At 38.2% G+C, this 20,146-nt stretch overlaps 1 protein-coding gene across 4 annotated transcripts in view; it reads left to right on the plus strand.

The window, feature by feature from the left end:
• ATXN7 (ataxin 7) overlaps positions 1 to 20,146 on the plus strand; it is a 154,877-nt gene that overhangs the window by 81,479 nt on the left and 53,252 nt on the right. For all 4 annotated transcript variants that reach the window (XM_055135023.1, XM_055135022.1, XM_055135025.1 and 1 more), the window contains one exon: positions 18,458 to 18,562. In XM_055135023.1, coding sequence (XP_054990998.1) covers positions 18,458 to 18,562 — 105 coding nt within the window. The remainder of the gene's footprint in view (positions 1 to 18,457; positions 18,563 to 20,146) is intronic.

Consider the following 20,146-nt stretch of genomic DNA (forward strand, 5'->3'; position numbering starts at 1 on the left):
ATTCTTGTGAGGATTACAAAACATATAAACTACTTAGCACAACCCTGTGGCCCAGCAAGTGTACCATAAATGTGTAACATAGTAACTGATGTTGCTGTATGGTACTTTAAACATTTTCTGGGCCTTGATTTTAGAAACTAAAACAACTGGGTAGAAATGTTTAACTTGAAGGATCACTGAACTGTGACTCTGCAGGTATTTATCTGCTAACCACAACTCTTTGCATATGGTTATGGTAAGTGACTTTTGAGTACCTGGTCATGTATGTTGATCAGTTTCCCCTGGAAAGACAGAATGAAATTATAATGTATGGAGAAGTAAAACTGAGATACGAGAATGCATAAAACTTTCTTGTGCAAGTTTTACCCATTAAGTTTTCCTATTATTGAAACAGAAATGAACAAATGAATGTAACAGTCAAAACAAACTTGAAATACTAAAAATTCCCTTGTGGTAATAAACTACACCTAATGTATTTTAATAGAAAAGAAAAGCCAGGGACAAGAGTACAGCAGGTAAGGTGCTTGCCTTGAACCCTGCTGGACACATAGGTTCTATCCTTTATCCTATATGTTCCCCAGAGCACGACCAGAAGTAGTTCCTGAGTGCAGAGCTAGGAGTGACCTCTGAGAATTCCTGGGTGTGGCCCAAACTACCCCCCTCCCTCAACCCTTTTCTCTCTCGATATATATCGAGAGAGAGAGAGAATGTATATATATATATATATACACTTTTTCCCCAAGATTTTTTATGGAATCACTGAGAAAGCTGTTTGTGATTAGGTTTCAGTCATACAGTGATCCCTCCACCAGTGTACATTTCCCAGCACCAGTGTCCACAGTGTCCCTCCCATAATCCTATCACCCATCAATCTCCACCCACCCCACCCCACTTTTCTCCTCTCTCTCTCACCCTTCCCCCGCTTTGGGGCATTGTGGTTTGCAATACAAATACCGAAAGGTTTCATGTATATCCCTTTACCTATTCTTAACACTCAGTTTTTGTCTAGCGTGATGATTGTCATATTATTTCCACCTATTATTGTCATACTGGTTCCTTCTCTATCTTACCTACCCTCTGCCCCCCACACTCTTTTGGTAGATTCCAACATTGACCAGTCCCCTAACCCTTGTTTTCCCTAGCCATGGATATTAGTCTTCTACTCTATATATTTATGTATAATACAAATGCAGCCATTCTATATCTGTCTCTCTCCTTCTGACTCATTTCACTCAGCATGATACTCTCCATATGCCATCCATTTAAAATGAAATTTCATGATCTCATTTTTCCTAACCGCTGTATAGTATTTCATTGTGTAGATTTGCCATAGTTTTTTTTTAATCATTTGTCTGTTCTCAGACACTCATGTTGTTTCCAGATGCTGGCTGTTGTGAATAGTGCTGCAGTGAACATACAAATGTAGATGGTGTGTTTCTGCCATTTTGGGGCCCCCATGGTATATTCCCAGAAGTGGTATTGCTGGGTCAAATGGACGCTCAATTTCTAGTTTTTTGAGGAATATCCATATTGTTTTCCAAAAAGCTGGACCTGTCAGCATTCCCACCAACAGTGAAGGAGAGTCCCTTTTTCCCTTCATTTGAGCTAGCACTGGTTGCTCTTGTTCTTTTGGATGTGGGCCAGTCTCTGTGTTGTGAGATGATATCTCGTTGTTGTTTTGATTTGCATCTCCCTCATGATTAGTGATGAAGAGCATTTTTTCATGTGCCTTTTGGCTATTCAGATTTCTTCTTTGAGGAAGTTTCTGTTCATCTCCTTGTTTTCTGATGAAGTTGATTTTTTTTCTTATAAAGTTCCACCTGTACCTTGTATATCTTTGATATTAACCCCTTATCAGAAGAGTATTGGTTGAATAACCTTTCCTATTCCATAGGCTGTCTTTATATCTTGCTCATTGTTTTTTTTCTAAGGTGTTGAAGCTTCTTAGTTTAATGTTGTCTCATTTGTTCATCTTTGCTTCCACTTGGTCAGAGATATTTCATCTTTGATGATACCTTTAGCTTCACTACCTTGGAGGGTTTTGCCTACATTTTCTTCCATGTACAATACAATAGAACATATTCTATTCCATGGAATAGAGTTGAATATCCTGATACCTGAATTTGGGTCTGATGTTGAGGTCTTTAATCCATTTTGATCTGTCCATGGCAATAGAGGTCTGGGTCCATTTATTTGCAGCTTTCCCGTTTTGCCAGCACCCTTGTTAACTAAGCTTTTCTTGCTACATTTCACATTTCTTGCTCCCTTATCAAAGATCAAATAAATGATCAGATATTTGACTGTGTGTACCAGGTTAACTCTATTACATTGGTCTGTGGCTCTGTCTTTATCCCAATACCCATGCTGTTTTAATTACTACTGCTTTGTAGTACAGTTTGAAGTGGGGGAAGGTGATGCCTCCCATCGTTTTTTCCCTAAAGCTAAGAATTATTTTAGCTTTCAGTGGGACTTTTGTGGTTCCATAGGAATTCAGAAGTTTTTGATCAATTTCTTTGAAAAATATCATGGTATCCTTATTGGACTGCCTTGAATCTCCACATTGAGGATTACTGCCATTTTGACAATGTTAAACCTCCCAATCTATGAGCAGGGGATGTGGCTCCATTTCCTCGTGTCCTTGTTTATGTCTTGAAGTAGTGTTCTGTGATTTTCTTTGTACAGGTCCTTCACCTCTTTAGTTGAACTAATTCTGAGGTACTTTGATTTTCTGAGGCACAGTTGTGAACAGAATTGTTTTTGTAATATCATTTTCTTCTCTTTTATTATTTGCTTGTAGGAAAGCCATGGACTTTTGGGTATTGATTTTGTAACCTGCCACTTTACTATACAAATCCATTGTTTCTAGGAATGTTTTGGAGGCTATTGGGTTCTCTTAAGTATAGTATCATGTCATTTGCAAATAATGAGACTTGATTTCTTCCTTTCCTATCTGGATTCCCTTAATATCTTTTTCTTCCCTAACTGCTATGGCAAGTAATTCCATAACTATATTGAAAAATGTATTAAAAATATATACACACATAGGTATACTATATGTAAAAACAAAAAAAAAGCCTTTGCAACATTAAGATTAGTAGTAGAGGTAATACTTTGCTTTTTAGTGTTTCCTTTTAAATTATATCTTTCCTCAAACCCAGTAGAGAAAGTCTTTCCCCAAACCTAAAAGAGAAGTCAAGTATTTGAGTTATCATAACGGGAATGATTGTAGAAATAAGAAAGCACAGTATCTGGAGTAGTTGGCATCTCCACCAAAAGAACAATTGGCACTTCAGGGACCTAATGTGAACTATTCCCAATTGTCTTCTAGTTCTGACCAAATATTATCAACTAGGAACAGTTTGAGTATTTATAGAATGTGTGGAGGCGTGAACAAATCTGATTTGAGTCATTTTCAAGAACGTAAATGAAAACAGTAAAATTGATTAAGTGTATGGCAACAGAATTTTTTCAGAGAGAGGGAAAATTTATCTTTGTTGTTATAGTAACTTTTCTTTAAATAAAAAATTGCCTTTGAGGAATACTTTAATTCACTTGAGTGTAAGCAATGTGTGGTTTCATGTATTTGTGCATGGTTTGTCCATATATTTGCCTTGTCTTTTTTTTCCAACGGAGGAAATAATGTTTTATGATTTAATTTACGAAGCATTTCTCTGAAATTAGAAAATATTTTGTCCTCAGGTGTTGATTTCTTTGCTCTCTTCTTAGAAATCTCAGGGGCACCTAGATTTCAGATGTCCCAAATGTATGACCTCTTGCTTGGACTTGGCATCCTTTCAGAGTTCCTTTTCAGTGTCTGATACCACTCATCCATCCTGTTCTGCAGGATGGGACATTTGGCATCATTCTCTGCACCACCCTGCTATCCAGGCCATTACCAGGCATGTCAACAGTTTCTTCTAAATATCTCTTGATCTTTTCTGTGCTCTCACAGCCATTCCCAGAGCCAAGGTACCCCTTGACTCCTACCTGTACTATCGCAATCAGTAGGTGACTGACCTTACTTAAAAGTTTGAACGATGAACCTCCCTTTTCCACATTGTTGTTGAAAATAATAAACATTCAGATCATCTTCCATTTAAAAATGCCTCCAGCAAACACTCCAAGTGTTAGAGTAAAATACCTCCAGACATTTCCTCTTCCATGAAAGCAGTGAGAATACTGACAGTGATCAAATTTTACTTTCTCAGAATTTTAAAAAGTTAATCTAAGTGCCTGGTGGAGAGGAGGCACAAAAAGGGTGACCGTATCACTGTAAATACAGCAAACTTGATGATGTTCTAACTCGTTCTAGTTCTAGCTTGCTTTATTTCAAACTGCTGCCTCATTCTACTCCACAGTAACTTCAAATTTTTTGTCTATTTTAATCCCCAGTCAACTACTAGGAAAATAACTTGCTGGTGAAAAATAAAAGGGAGGGTATTAAGATACAGAGTAGAACAGACTAGAATATGTCAATTTCAGAAAGGTAGCAGTAATAGAATAGAACAACAGCAGCAAAAGAAAAAATACAAATAATGCATGCATAATGCAGGAAACAAATAGCAGAATCGCTGGCATAAATCCTACGTTACTGGTAATTACATTACTTGTAAATGGAACAAACACTAATAATCAGGCAAAACCTACTACAAAGGTCATGTGCCAACAGTATGTTACCAGTAAGAGAAACACCTAAGATCCAGAGTGAGCCTTGGTTCAAAGTAAAGATGGAAAAGATATACTAAATTGCAGTGGGGGGAAAAGTACCTAGATTGACTGTAAAATAGCAGGCCAACAGGCATCTTTTAGAAAATTAAATTAACCAAAATACATTTTGTTACATTGTTGAGTCTATTGGGATGCAGTTTTTCTAGGATCTTTGAAAGATATGTTACAAAGATACATTCATCTAACAACAGAACTTCAGAATACTTGAAACAAAATTGATTAATGAAATGAGAAACATAAAAGTAAAAGTTGCAATTCTTCAGTAACTCACTGCTTCGTGGAGGGTGGAGTTGGAGGTAGGAAGGTGTTGGGCTATACCTGTTGGTGCTCAGGGGCATTCCTGGCTCTGTGCTCAGGAGTAACCACTGGTGTTTCTTGCCAGACATGTGGTGCTGTGAATGTGAACCAGGTCGACATCATAAACACCTTACTTCCTGTACTTCCTTTAGCCCTAATAATTGATTTTAAAAATCGAATAAGCAGCTAGACAGAAGGTCACAAGAATGTAGAATTCTTGCATAATAAACCAACTAGACTTAATCAACAACAGGAGAATGTGTATTTTTCTCAAGTGCATCTATTATGTTTCCCAGATTCACACAGTAGGCCAGAATAAGATTAGCCTCAATATATGTAAAAGTACTGAAATCACGAAGTACTAAGGATTGTTCTCCAACCACAGTGAAGTAAAATTAAAAATTAGCCACAGAGGGCATTTGGGAAATTCACAACATTAGTAAATTAAATAACATTCTTAAATAAACAGTAGAAAATTTCCTAAAGAGCATTAAAAAAGTACAATATATGAGTATTGAAATATATATATCATAGTTAAAGCAGTACTTAATGTGAAGTTTATAATTGTAAAAAGATAATTAAAAATTTTGAATGATCCCATTAACTGCTTTAACCTTTTAGTTAAAGAAACTCAAAAAATATGAGCAAACCAAACTCAGAGTAAAGAAGAAAATAATAAAGGCCAGAGAGGAAATAGATTTTAGAAAAACTGTCAGTACAGAAAACTGATAAAATGAGAAGTTGGTTATTTGATAACATCAGAGTACTTGGGTTTTGATAAAATTTACAAACTTTTAGCTGGAGCTCATCATATTACTAACATCAAGAATTCAATAGGTGGTGTCACTACTGACTTTACAGAACTATGAAAGTGTTTCAGGGGTGTACTGTGAGTGACTGCAAGCCAACATTTAGATCAGCATTTCTCAAGCAGAAACCCTGTAGTTCCCTATGAGCCCCTACGATATTCCAAGGGGCCGACAGGTGAAAATCATGTAAGTGGTGGCCTTAGGGGGCCAAAGAGGGAAGTTTGAAAGGAGGAAAATAGATATGATCAAGAAGAGAAAATAAAAATAAAAAATCTTGAAATACTGAAATTTAATATTTCTATAAAGATACACCAAGAACTTGTACAAGAATTTGAATTTGTAACTTAAAACTTTGCACAAAGAAAAACTCAAGACATAGATGACTGTAGTGACTTTAATTAAATATACATAGAATTAGCAACTATCCTACACACTTTTCTAAATAATAGAAAAATTGTATTTCTCCTTCTCAGTTCTTATCTGTGAAGCCAGTACCTTAATACCCAAATCAAAAACATCACAAGAACTAAAGAATAAACTAAACTGACAGTTTAGTTTTGCAATACACCTGTATTTCATAATATGTAATATATCAAGATACATTTGATAGATGGGTGGATTGGAAAAAGCCTGTTACTATAATATGAATGATTTTCTCTTTTATTGGTAACATAACCCAACTTTCAGTCCAGATTGTATGATACATTTTTTTTTCAGCACTTCTCAAAATATGCATACAAATCACCTGCATACAAATCACCTGGGAATCTTGCTAAAATGCAGATTTGCTCTGTCAGTTCTGTGTTGTGACCTAAAAATTTGTAGTTCTAACCAGATTCTCAGTGTTACAGAAGCTCTTGTTTCATGGAACATACTTTAAGCAGCAAGTATTTATTTGAAGAGTAAACATAAAGTTGGATGTTAGGAGATAGAAGCATTCTGTCTGTGACTTGAAGAATCAGAATCAAACTTATCTTTTGTTTGTTTGTTTGTTCTGGACCACGCCCAGTGGTGCTCAGGGATCACTCCTGGTGGCCATAGGGGATGCTGGGGACCAAAGCCCAGCTGGCCATGTGCAAGGCAAGTGCTTTGTTGGCAAGAATCAGAATCAAGCTTAAGGCACTTAAATGTGTTCATTATTTGTTAAAAGTCTTTAATCTACTGGGACCTTTTTAGTAAGCTGTTTAGAGACTTAACAAATACAAGTAAATTTTACTTTTAACATTTCCTTAAGATACTTGTGAATGATAAGATGTCTTGTTTGCTGTATCCGCCACAGTGGCATGTGTATTAAGAACCTTCACTTCTACTATCAAGTTAATACCTTGCTTATCATACTGAGACATCTGATGCTGGTCTTTAAAACTAGTTAATTTCTAGTTATTTAGACAGATTTTTACGTATTGATCTTATGTGTACACTAAATGCTTGCATTTCTCCCCCACCCCCAGCCCACTGAAATATACTTGCTGAAGCATAATCCCCAGTGGACTTGCTTTTTGAGATATCATCTTTCAGAAATGATTATATGAAGAAGTAAAGCCTTCATGAGTGGGATTATTATAGCAAAAAAGATGACTGTTTACCACAAAGCAAACTTCCAACAGACACCAGATCTGTTGACACCTTAATCTTGGACTCCCCAGTTTCCAAATCCATGAATAGTAAATACTTATTTTAACAAACCACTCTTGTATGGTATTTTGTTATAGCAGTCTGAACAGATTGTGACAGTGTTGTATCCTGTTACCTTGCTAAGCTGGTAAATTCTAGGAAGTTTTTGTAAATTCCTAGTAATTCCCTATATTGACCATCACAACAACTACACATAGTTTCCTTTCCAACCTGTATATCTTTTGTTGACTTTTCTTGCCTTGTTTCTCTCATTGGGACTTGCAGTATTATGTCAAATAGCAGTGGTGAGTGAGGATATCTCTGGCTTCTCCTGAATTTAAGAAGATTATATTTGTTCTCTTCCCATTAAGTACAGTGTTGGTTGTTATAATTATATATTTCTCTTCTTTAGCCCATTAATATTATGTAATCATTTGACTACATCTGAAATGTCTTTGTTTCCAAGTTTGTGAAAATTTTCTTTTTATCTTTCTGTTACTTTCAGTTTAATCCTTTGTTATCCTTGGTATGAAAATTTAAAATACTTTTAAATTTTTTATCTTCCCTAGTTCTTTCTCTCAGAGAACCTGGCAAACTACCGAAAATCCTGCCAGCATGGGAGAGCCTGGCAAGCTCCCTGTGGCGTATTCATATGCTAAAACCAGTAACATTGATGGCTCTCATTCCCCTGACCCTGAAAAAGCCTCCAATGGAGTATTGTTGGGGAGGACTGAGTAAAGAGAGGCTTCTAGAATCTCAGGACTAGGACGAATGGAGACATTACTGAGACTGCTCGAGAAAAATGACGATCAGTGGGATGATGATGATGATGATGATGATGATGGTGGTGATGATTTTTTCTTCTTTTTGGGTCACACCTGGAGATGCACAAGGGTCACTCCTGGAGATGCACCCGGGAATTACTCCTGTTGGTGCTTGAAGGACCATATGGGATGCTGGGAATTGAACCTGGGTTGGCCGCCTGCAAGGCAAACACCCCACCCGCTGTGCTATCACTCCAGCCCCATAAAAAAATTCTTATCTTTTATTTAGGCACCATGATTTATAGTACTGTTAATAGTGTTTAAAGACTACAATATTGCTACAGCACACTTACCACCATAACATCAGTTTTCTTCTACTTTTTCTAGATTCCCTCTCATTGCCCATAGATCACTTAGCAAACTCACTTCTGTAGGCACACTTCCTTATCATAGACCATTTTTTCATTGCCTACTTTGTTTCTTAATACTCTGTTCTGTACCAGGTGCTTTTTCAGTACAAGCTGTAACAGTAACACTTGGGATTTTTCCCTTTTCCTATCAAAAATAGACTGTTGTAGTTAGTGATTAATGCATAATTAGGATTATTTTGTTCTTTGGTCTTCTAATGTTTGACTAGTTGCTTTTTACTTGAAGTACCTGAAATAACATCTTTTTAGATCCACTTTTCCTTGACTGCTTTAGTTCAGCTAGGATTTCAAATCACATGCATCTAGGCAGATTATTAATTAGTCTTTGTCTCTGGGCTTTTTCATTTACCATTTTGTGGTCAAGGGAACTCCAGTTCCCTTTAAATATTTATTGAATTGCAGATAATACATTTGGGAGATATGTGTAAGGTAGAAATAAAATGGTCTAATTCTTTATTTGCTGAGATTTTAAAGCTTACTTAAGAGCTCTTTAAAATGTTTCTGTCATTATTACTTTTATTAACTAAAATTTTGAGTTACCATTTGAAATAAATATGGGACTGATGGTAGTAAAACCTCTACAGTTTATAGACCAGCCTTCCAGACCCCTGAGATTACGTAGAAGAATTTTATGCATTAGTAGTACTCAGAGTCTTAGTGCCTTAAATAAAGTTTTGAGTGGAATTGAAAGACAGTTCAGAAATAGTTTGGGAAGCCTGCTGTGTAATGTGGAATGTTACGGTTGACTGAGACTTAAGTGAAACAGCATATAACAAAACCAGATCTTGAGATAATGTTGGTTGTTCAATATGGGTGGGATTCTTTCTTTTTTTCCTCATCATTATAACAAAATGATGTTTAATAAAATGACTATCCCAAGAGCATGCTGTATTTACTTCCTAGTGCTATAATAGGTGGTGACTGTGGACCAGCAGTTAGGAGCAATGGCCAGTGTAACCCACTGACAGTTAAAATAGAAATGATTATAATCACAATAATAAGACAAATCTAGCACATTCCATGTTTCAGTCAATTTTAAGAAAGTTACATATACTAACTCACTTCATCTTCATAACTATTGACTAAGATAGCTACTGTTGTCATCTCTATTACATAGATGAGGATAATGAATCAGGAACTTAGTTCCCAGTTCCCTGCAGACACTCCTAGTGATGTTGCTAAGATTCAGACTTTGTGAACCTAACTGTATGCTTTCTCAGTTTCTTTCACTGAGAACCTGCTTGTGTGCTAGGCTGTGCAGATCTGACCCCTGTGTATCATGCAGCTTAAAATGAGTGAGAGACAACCATATTGCAAGCAAACAACTGGTGAGTGAAGAGAGAATTAACTGAAGAAATAGGGCCTTACTTTTTTTTTTTTTTTTTGGTCACACCCGGCGATGCACAGGGTTTACTCCTGGCTCTGCACTCAGGAATTACTCCTGGCAGTGCTTGGGGGACCATATGGGCTGCTGGGAATCGAACCCAGGCTGGCCGTGTGCAAGGCAAACACCCTACCCGCTGTGCTATCACTCCAGACCCATAGGGCCATACTTTTAATTGAGTGGTCAGGAAAGTCTTTTCTAAAGATTGCTGGCTGAGACCTGGAGCCAGGCAAATTGTTCTGTTAGAGCTAACAGAATTAACAAAGACCCTAGAGTTAGTGATTTGCTTCTTAGCAGAATTATCAAGAGTAGAACTTCAGGGTCAGAGAGATGAACAGGGGTTAAGGTGCCTGCCTTGTGTATAGCCAGCTCTGGTTTAATCATCAGTACCATATATGGTCCTGAGCACTGTCAGGAGTGATCCCTGAGCACCACCAGATGTACCCAAGCCTTTACCCCTACTTTCTCCACAAAAAAAAAAAGCTTTTAAGACTTTAGCGTGGAGTTTATGAGGAGATTGCCATACTCCAAACAACTTGTGAGGTGGGAACTATTATTTTGCCCATTTATAAATGAGGAAACTGAGGTAAAGATTACTATGTGACATATAACCGAAATTTGAATTTAGTCAGTCTGGCTCCAGAGGCTAGCCCTTTAAATTTTAGGTCTGTTGCCTTAGCTTACAGAGTTCTTCCACTTGAGTCTCCTTTCATCTCTGCACTCAAATTAGCTGCAGTGAAGAAGGAAGAACTTGCAGATCCAGCTTTGGCGTTCTCCCTCTGCCTCACCCTTATGTCCGTGGCCTCCTGTCTTCCAAGCTTGTATTCTCCCGGAGTGATTCTCCCATTTGGTTTCCCCCATTATCCTAGTACAAGTACTTCGTGCCTCATTTTTGACATTTGCATCAGCTCTGGGTACTACTCTCCTCTAACTTAATTTTGATCGATAACATATGCCACAGTGACCCTTTATTTCATATAATTTCCTTATTTAAAATCTCGGTTTGCCCTAGCCCGTTGGGTAACACTCAACTGAATCATGGGCTCAGCCCCCATGCAGTGGGAGTTCCAGCCAGCTCCTTAGCTGCTCCCCTGGTTTACAGGAAGGAGTACGTTGGCTGAGATGGGAGTGGTAGTCAACCTGAGCAGTAGTCAACTCAAGTACCATATTGTAAAATAGCTCATTGCTATTTGTTTCATATGTCAGTCTCCTGAGTTTAATTAGTTCACTTAATTAAAACTGGGGCTCTTGGAGGAAACATTTCTAATGTGTTTATATTTTGTTTCTGTGTCTTTTGCTCATTTGTTGAGTGTTTACTACATGTTCAGAACTGAGTATCCCTCCATGGGTCAGTACATGAATCATCACAATAACACTGTGAAGCATTAGTCCTGTTAACTGTTCTATGTAGGAGGAAACTGAAGTTCAAAGGTTTACGTAACTTTACCATGTTCACACAGCTAGTAAGAAGAGTGGTGGTTTGAATCTGAGTAGACTGACTCCAGAACTGCTCTTAGTTACTACACTGCACAAGCATGAGAATATTTGCTGGTGTGCATGTTTGAGAATCAAATCATGAAACACTGAAATTTGACAAGAAACTGCCACTAAGAATAGGACCATATGTTCAAGACAAATGTTTGTATCCTTAACTTTTGTCTTGTTAAGTTCCATACCTGATTCTAATGGATAACTATCATTAAATGACAAAAGGACATAATTAAATCTTAGAATAATACCACAGGGACTTAAAATCATATTTCAGCTCTTTTCCACCAAATAATATTTAGCACATAGGTAGTTGCGGCGTACTGTCAGTTTAGGCAATGGTAGGCACTGCCACTGGAAAATAAATAGATAAGGTGAGTCTTCTAGTGGAGGGAGATGAAGCTTCAGAACTCAGTGTGATTGCTAGTGGGGAGTTGTGTTGTGTGGCAGGTAGGTGAGTGTTCTGAGAACATGTAGCAGGGCATTTATTTTTCAGCCAGATCCCTAAGGAATAACATTGAGACTAAAAATGAGTGAAAAGAAAATGGAAGCTTGGTAAAGATTTGGATAGAGCAAGTTTCAAGCACAGGAAACAGTGAGCACCAGCGCCTGCTCCAGGGACAGAACAAAGACCAGAGTTGTCAGACACAGGAAAGCCAGCTGGGAGAGGCAGATCCCAGCTTTTCAGAACTTTGTGAGCATGTCAGAGGTCTTAGTTTTTATCCTGAGGGCAATTGACTGCTATGAAGAGTTCCAGATGCCAGTCACTACTTTACCAAGAGCAAGTCTTCTGTCACACAGGGCTGCTACAGCCCACTTATATAGAACTATTCAGAAATCCTGAATCAGTGAGTAAAGAATGAGTTAAGAACAGTAATAGAGGTGTGAATCGCATTAGTTAAGTACATAACAGAGAGGGCATTTGAGGCAGTTGTTGTCGAACAGTGGGAATACCAGAGGAGGAAATTGCCTTACGTGATGCAGGAAGCTTGCTAGTCAAAAGGTAGGATTGTGGATGAACAGGACAAGGTCTGAGAATGAAGAGCCAGTATTAAGACTAGATAGAGAGGAGGGAACACCCGGGTGCTAGCGAACTTGCTTGTAGAGCTTTTCCAGAAAGAAGTAGCATTGTTGCTTTGCTGGTTGGTGGCTTTGGCAGCAAAGTAGAGAAGACTGAAGTGGGGAGAAACTCTGGCCCTATTAGGAGATCTGTTCTGACTAAACACTAAGCCCTTGACTACAGGGCATTTGCAGTAGGAATGAGTGGTAGGAAGGAATTTAGCTCTGGCCACATTTCTGGGAAAACATGGAGGATTGTCTGGTCTGGCCTATTTTTTGTGTATGGGGCGGGTAGAGGTGTCACATCCGGCAGTGCTCAGGGCTATTTCCTGGCTCACACTCAAGAATCACTGCTGGTGGGGCTCTGGGGACTCTGTGTGATGCTGGGAGTTGAACCTGGGTCAGCCATGTAAATCAGCTATGCTTGAGAGATACTGTCTCTCAAGCTCAAGGTTTCTTCAGCCTAGCAGAGCTGGGTCCAAAGACTGACATTCATTAGTGTATGAAATCTTAATGTCTTTGTGCCTTAGTTTCCTGAACAGTGTAGTAGGGATTCATGAATCCTACTTTATAGGAAGACATTGAGCCAACACTTTCTAGGGTTAGGTACCATCCAAAGACTTTGCATGTATTATCTCTTTTCTCTTTCTACCTTGTGAAGCATCTGATTAACTAGGTACAGTGGTCATCACCATTTGAGGTATAGAAATTAAAGTTCAAAGAAGTTATAAGAGAGATTCTGCAGAGCTAAAGGCACTCATCTTGCATGCAGCCTACCCTATTCCATCCTCAGCACCACATAGGGTCCCTTGAGCACCACCAGGATGGATACCTGAGCTCAGAGCCAGAAGTATTCCCTGAGCCAGGTGTGGACTTAAAAGAAAAAGCGAAAAAATAAGAACTTCCCAAGGTCACACTAGATTCATAATAATAGTGTGTCCTACCCTAGTGTCCTCTAAAAATACCTGTCTCAGAGAGAAACTAGAGAGTGAAAGGAAGAGCCCTTAGAGGAGATGGCACTTAGGGCCAGAGAGTTAGCATAGTAGGTAAGGTGGTTGCCTTGGATATGGCTGATCCAGTTTGATCCCTCAACACTTTACATGGTCCTCTGAGTACTGCCAGGTATTGGTCCTGAACATAGATCCAGGAAATAGCTCCTCAACACTATTGGATATGAGCCAAACCACGACCTTCAAAAAGAAAGAGAAAGAGAGGGAAGAACAAGAGAGGGGGCTAGGGGAATTTGAATAGACACCGCATGTGAGAGACTTAGAAGTAATAGAAAGGAACAGGTATGATGCTTTAAAACTTATGAGACCTGTTAGTGTGCTAGATATGATGAAGAAAAGAATTAGAGATTACACCTGAATTTTCAGTTTGAGCAAATAAAGGGAGGAACAGGTAGCATGGAAAATTCTTTTAATTTGTTTTTTATTTTTTTTGGTGGGGATGCCCACACCCGGAGATGCTCAGGGGTTACTCCTGGCTCTGCATGCAGGAATTACTCCTGATGGTGCTTGAGGGGTCACATGGGAAGCCAGGGATTAAACCGGGTTGGCTGCATGCAAGCAGACTCCCTACTCACTGTGCTATTACTCCGGCCAAAAAAAAAGGTGAAATTCTCTTGAACGTGCTTGCTTTGTGTGGATTGTATGCAATACACCAAAATGGCTGTGTCACTACGAGGCAGTTGGATACGTGAGTCTAGATAGAGCCAGGGAATCGTCTAGACTGGATAAAAAATATGAAACTACTTTCATGTAAGGTTTGAGTACGTGGAAGAGGGAAGGTATCTAGAGCACTGTGAAAGAACAGTACTTGGCTACTACAGTTTTGTTGGTAACGATCACAGTTCTTAAAAGGGGGTGACAGCCCCCAAGTAACTGAATTTGTTTGTTTCTAGTCAGGGGTCTGGTTTGGGGCATAGAGCTTTCATTTCACCTGAGACTGTAGAGGTTCTACACCATGCCCATGTGTCTACGTACGTAATTCAACCCTTAAGCTTAGTATCCCGGCCTGGGGTCTCTCATCTACAGTATGGCCTGGATGTGGGTGCTGGGCCACTCACTAACTGGGCATCAGAGTGATCTGAGAAAGAATAAGGGCCTACACATTTTTTAAAAAATTTGTTTTTTCAAATATAATTTTGAAATATTCTTTTCAAACAGAATGATTTAAGTTATATATCTGAAGATTTTGTAGACTTTATAAAAGCACACTTGGAACTTGTTTTTATCTACTCAGTATTTTCTCTAGCAGATCAAACTTTTCTTCTTGTGTTTGGACATGTTCCATGTATCAGTTTGTAGGGGAACTGACGAACTTACCCATTGGAAATATTTAGAAACATACATACTGATTCATAAAAATCATTTTTGTTGTTGCCACAGCATGCCACACACTATTCCTGTTGCTATGGCCTCTGGAATGTCCCAGTGCAGATTAGGGGGAATTAAAGAAAAACATTTTATTTTAATTATTTAGTATCTTTTAGCTTATTTCCAAATATGCAGTCAAATGTTCTACCACTGAGCTATACACCCTTCCAAATATGGATATTTGGAAGTTAAAAAAAATTAGGAAAATTTAAATTGCTTTAGATTTTAAAAATAGGAACTTTATTTCATAGTACATCATGAACTGTATTTCAGTATATAATTTTTTTAGGAGAATTCCGAGTGCAAACATGTATGTGTATGTGTTACATGTGTGTTTTTTAAAGAAGGTGATACACTAAGGAGATGGAGAATAGAACTGAGTGTATACCTGAGATTGACTCCCAGTTATCTCTTTAACTTTCTTCCTGAGTGATAATAAACAAGTTCAGATAGCTATCAGTAAAAGAATTATGTTATATGATGAAACTATTTAAAAAGTGCTTTAGCACAGATCTTGTCACAGACTAGTTAACCAGTAAATGCTCTTTATCTGCTATGTTTATAATTATCAAATCATCATGAAATGCAAATAGTCTTAAGTAATTGATAAATTTGGAGTTTTTATAGAAGTATCCATTTCCTTGCAGAATGACCCTACCCAACCCTCTAGGTTTCGTTGTTAGTGTTTGTAAAATCTCACAGTGGGTTCAGAAAAATCGTATTTAAAAGAAAATAATTTTATTCGTAAGTGACATTTTGAAAATTGACTTCTTACATAAAGGACTTGGTACCAGGGCCCAGAGAGACAGTTCAAAGAGCTAAAGCACGTACTTTGCATGCAGGAGACCCTGGTTTGATCCATTTTTCCTCAAGTGCTTCCAGAAGCAGCTTCTGAGCTAGGCCAGAAGTAGCTTCGGGCCACTATCAGTATGGTCTGGTGTGGTGCTGCTGGTCCATTCTCTCTCTCTCTCTCTCTCTCTCTCACCCCACTCCCCAGTCTCCCTTCTGCCCTTTCTCCTCCTCTCCTCTCTCTCCAGGAATTGGTCCAAGGTTGACTCTATGCGAGGCAGAACCCTTAACCCCAGTTGCACCATCTCTCCAGCTGCTATGGTACTGGTTTCTTAATAGTTTGAAGGCAATATAAATGAATAAATGACCTTATTTGTAAATGGAAGGGCTAGTAGGACTGTCTAGAATAGGGACACAATTAGGGCCACTCAAGTGGTGCTCAGGAGGTCTAGGGTCCTCTCCTTATGATTCACAGTGCTTGGGGCTATGGTTCAATGCAAGGATCTATTGAAGGTTTCTGCAGTGCCTGGGATTACCTTAACATCTGCAGTGCTGTGGGGCCTTCAGGGCTCCACCCAGCGAACACTCAGGGCACCATGTGGTACCCATGGTATAATGCAAGTCACGTGTCTTAACAACTGTACTCTCTACCTATCCTCAAATAACATGTTAAATAGTATTGCTTGACATTGAATTCTATGGGAAACCACAGCACATTGCAGAGGACTATCTAAAGTCAAACTAGTTTATTAGTGAGACTAGCTTAATTATGAAAGTAAATTGAGTTGATTTTATTAATGAAATTGTTTATTTGATACTAAGTTTAGTCAAAGAAGTCAGTAGTCCGCTAGAAACTTGTTAGCTAATCAGTTTTTGCTGTCAGAAGTATTTGGCACTGGCATTACAACTTTTTGGAATTGGAATCTGGAAGATATTTCTAGAAATCATTATTCCTGTGGTCTTTAAGAAGGACTAAATCAAGTTATCATTATGAGTCATAATTGAATCCCAACAAATAACTTAGACAAAGTACTTCCCCTCTGAGTTAGTTCTCCTTTGTAGAGTAAGATTATAACTGCCAAGATAGCTGTGAGGTTAGCATTGAAGAGTACAGCTTCTGCATCCGTAAACCAGATTGTTCACTGGTATATTTTAGATACATACAGCCAGATATTGCTGAAATTCAGTGTATAGAAATTGTTTTCAGATTCTGCCTTGCATAAAACCAACTCTAGATTGATTGCTGGAGAGAGAGGAGAGGAGAGGGGACAGAAGAGAAGAGAGAGGAAAGAGAGAGAGAGAGAAAATCTCTTATAACCATGTGTAAATATTAGATATCATAAAGATAATTACCACTTTACATCTTCATCAAGCATTGCTTTTTGCTTAAAATCACCAATTTCACCCAAAATGGAGATAGAATGAAATTAAGTTTTAGAGGAAAGAAGATAACTGTTGTCAGCTTTTTGGGTCTTTTCTCTCTCCCTTTAAATTTGATGTGTAAAATATTTGCTGCTAGTTATTCTTTGTTGTAGTTATTCTAAATAGTGCATTTAGTGCAAAGTATGTATGAAATCACCAGTTAGAAAAAATTTGGGAAAGTCAGTGACACCCGGGTAGGGCACATACAAGGCTTACCTTACCCACTATATAGTTGCTTCAACCCCAATTTGAAATACTGAGATATACATCATTCTGTTCCTTAAATTGTTAATAATTTATTAACCTAGTTAACTATTTTTTATAACGTATTGGGTTAATTTTAGTCTTCATATATACACAGATAGGTTAGTTTCACATTTGTGTTTAAAAATTTTGGGGGGGAGGACCAGAGAGATAATACAGGGGTAAGGTGCTTGCCTTGCACATGGGCAAACCAGGTTTTGTCCTCAGCACCACATATGGTGCCCCAGCACTGTCAGGAGTAAGCCTAGAGCACCATCTGGTATGGCCCAAAAATTAAAAGAAAAAAAAAGTTTATTTGTATTTTGGCCATGCCCTGTAGTGCTCAAGGGCCACTCCTGGCAAGTTAAAGGACTAAGATTCTTGTGACCTGAGAAAAAAGAGAATAAAGATAATTTTCTGTCTGTTACATGCAGATGAAACCAGCATTTTTACTTTTAAGTGAAATCTCTGCTTCCTTTCTTAACTGTTCCTTAGAACTGAAACCAGATGGCTAGAATAGAAGGCATAAACAAATAAAACCATTAGATGGTGTCTTTGTGAATTGCTAAGCATTTTACATGTTTGCAGATTCTACCCTTTAACTCTTGGTGGAGATAATGCAAAGTTGTTTTTTTGTGAATATTTTCACTGTTTGCATTTTAACAGATTGGTCTCTTTCACCTCATACTAATTTTTTGTGCGCATTTCATTTTAACCACTTGTAAAAGTACTTCTGTAAAATTTGAGTTAATTTTTCACCTAGCAGTCACATATAAGTTCCTTTTTTAGTTTGTATTTTGGATTTGGGTTATGAGCACAGAGGCAGTGCTCAGGGGACAGTGTGATGCCAGAGATCAGCACTGGGCCTTCTGCATGCAAAGCATGTGCATTGAGCTCTCTCCAGCACCACTGCAGTCACTGTTACACCAAAGTAAGATTTGTCCCTGTTGTGCTTTATAAACAAGGCAGCTTTTTTAGAAAGCATTGCCACCAAAAATGACTTCATATTAATCAGAACTATATGAGTGAGTAATGCTCTTTTTTTATGTTGCAGACATGCCAATATTTGGTCTCTGTCCAGCCCATGATGATTTCTACTTGGTGGTGTGTAATGACTGTAATCAGGTTGTCAAACCACAGGCATTTCAATCACATTATGGTAAGTGCTTAACTATTTAAAAATCATTATTACAGGGTATAAGGTAAAGCTAGGTTAAACTGAAGGCCAGTGGCAGCAAAAGTAGTTACAGTATCCCACTGTTGTCTCCTATTTCCTTTAGAAGCTAAACCTTGCGATTCACTGAACACCTATGAGATGTTGGTGATTATTTGAATTTTACTGAAAATGGTGTGCATTTTCTGATATTTAGCAAAATTGGACAAGGGAAAATACCGTTTATAAAGTGTCTAGATATATTGCATCAGTGTATGAAGTGGTGGTTTCCTTCTGGATTCCATAGTTGTGAATTCATAGTTCTTAAAGTTATTTACTCCCTATTGGCTTTAGAAAAATATCTGAGAGCTGGAGAGATAGTACAGTGGGTAAGGCAATTTTCTTGCACACAGCCGATCTGGGTTCAATCCCCAGTACCACATCTGGTTTCCTGAGTGCCTTCAGGAGTGATCCATGAGCAGAGAGCCAGGACTAAGCTCTGAGCACAGTCATGTGTGACCTAACAAACTAACAACGTAATATATGGATAAAGACAATGTGATTTTGAAACTTACATATTTAATAGTTCTAAATCTATCTTGATGCCATTTTTAATTCTTTTATGAATATGACAATGCTATGACATCTTCTTCACTAAAAATGCACCTTTTTTTTTTAAAGCACTTAGGATGAGCCATTATGACTTTCAGAGTTATTTGTTACATGAATATCTGAGTCTTTCTTGGGCTTCTAGGCTTCATACCTATTTCTTGGATATTAAGGAAGAGCCCAAATCAGGCTTTTTTGCATTATCTTAATGCCACCTGAAGAGTTTAAAGTTATATTCTGATGTTCAAAGTTGGTTTTGTCCCCAGTTTTGGTTCAATAAAACCTCAAGTGTTTTAGTAACCACTTGTTTCAGTCATTGCCCATATAGATGATTTCCTGCTTTCAGAGAGTTTGACCTCACTGGAGAGAGAGAAGAACTTCAAGTTATTGCTTTGTTGTTTTCACTACCACAGATGCTTAATACAGAGAAGAATAATGTACTACTATAGATATTGTTTAAGCAAATCAACTAAAGAAGTAACTTTGGAGGGTTGAGACTAATTTATGTGAGTCATCCATACAGCAGTCTTGACTTGAGTATTCACTGCTCAGGGCAAAGCTGGTCACAGAACTAAGAAACTAGTATGGATAGAGGATAGGTAGAAGAGAAAAGACTAGGATAGTCTGCTGTTGTAGACAGGAACCCTGCTTATCCTGAGCATTCAGAATCTTGTAGGCCACAGTACCAAAGGAGTAACACAGTCTTGCTTCACTGGTTGGTTTCCTGAGAAACAATTGCAGGGGATTAATAGCACATGTAAGAGATAATAATGGATAAAGGCCAAGATAGGTCAGTAGACTTGGAAAGAGAGCAGAGCTTTGAGAGATCTATTTCTTCACTCCCTTCCCTTTGTTGTTACTGCAGTGACTGGAGATTGCATATTGATTGGGCTGGTTGCACACTTTGGTTTTGGGGAACACTGTGGATGTTGCCCACAGACTTCGTAAAGGTCTTTAGCAGGGGCATTTCCAGCTGGCCAC

This window comes from Sorex araneus, chromosome 4 (assembly GCF_027595985.1).
Source record: "Sorex araneus isolate mSorAra2 chromosome 4, mSorAra2.pri, whole genome shotgun sequence".
Lineage (NCBI taxonomy): Eukaryota > Metazoa > Chordata > Mammalia > Eulipotyphla > Soricidae > Sorex > Sorex araneus.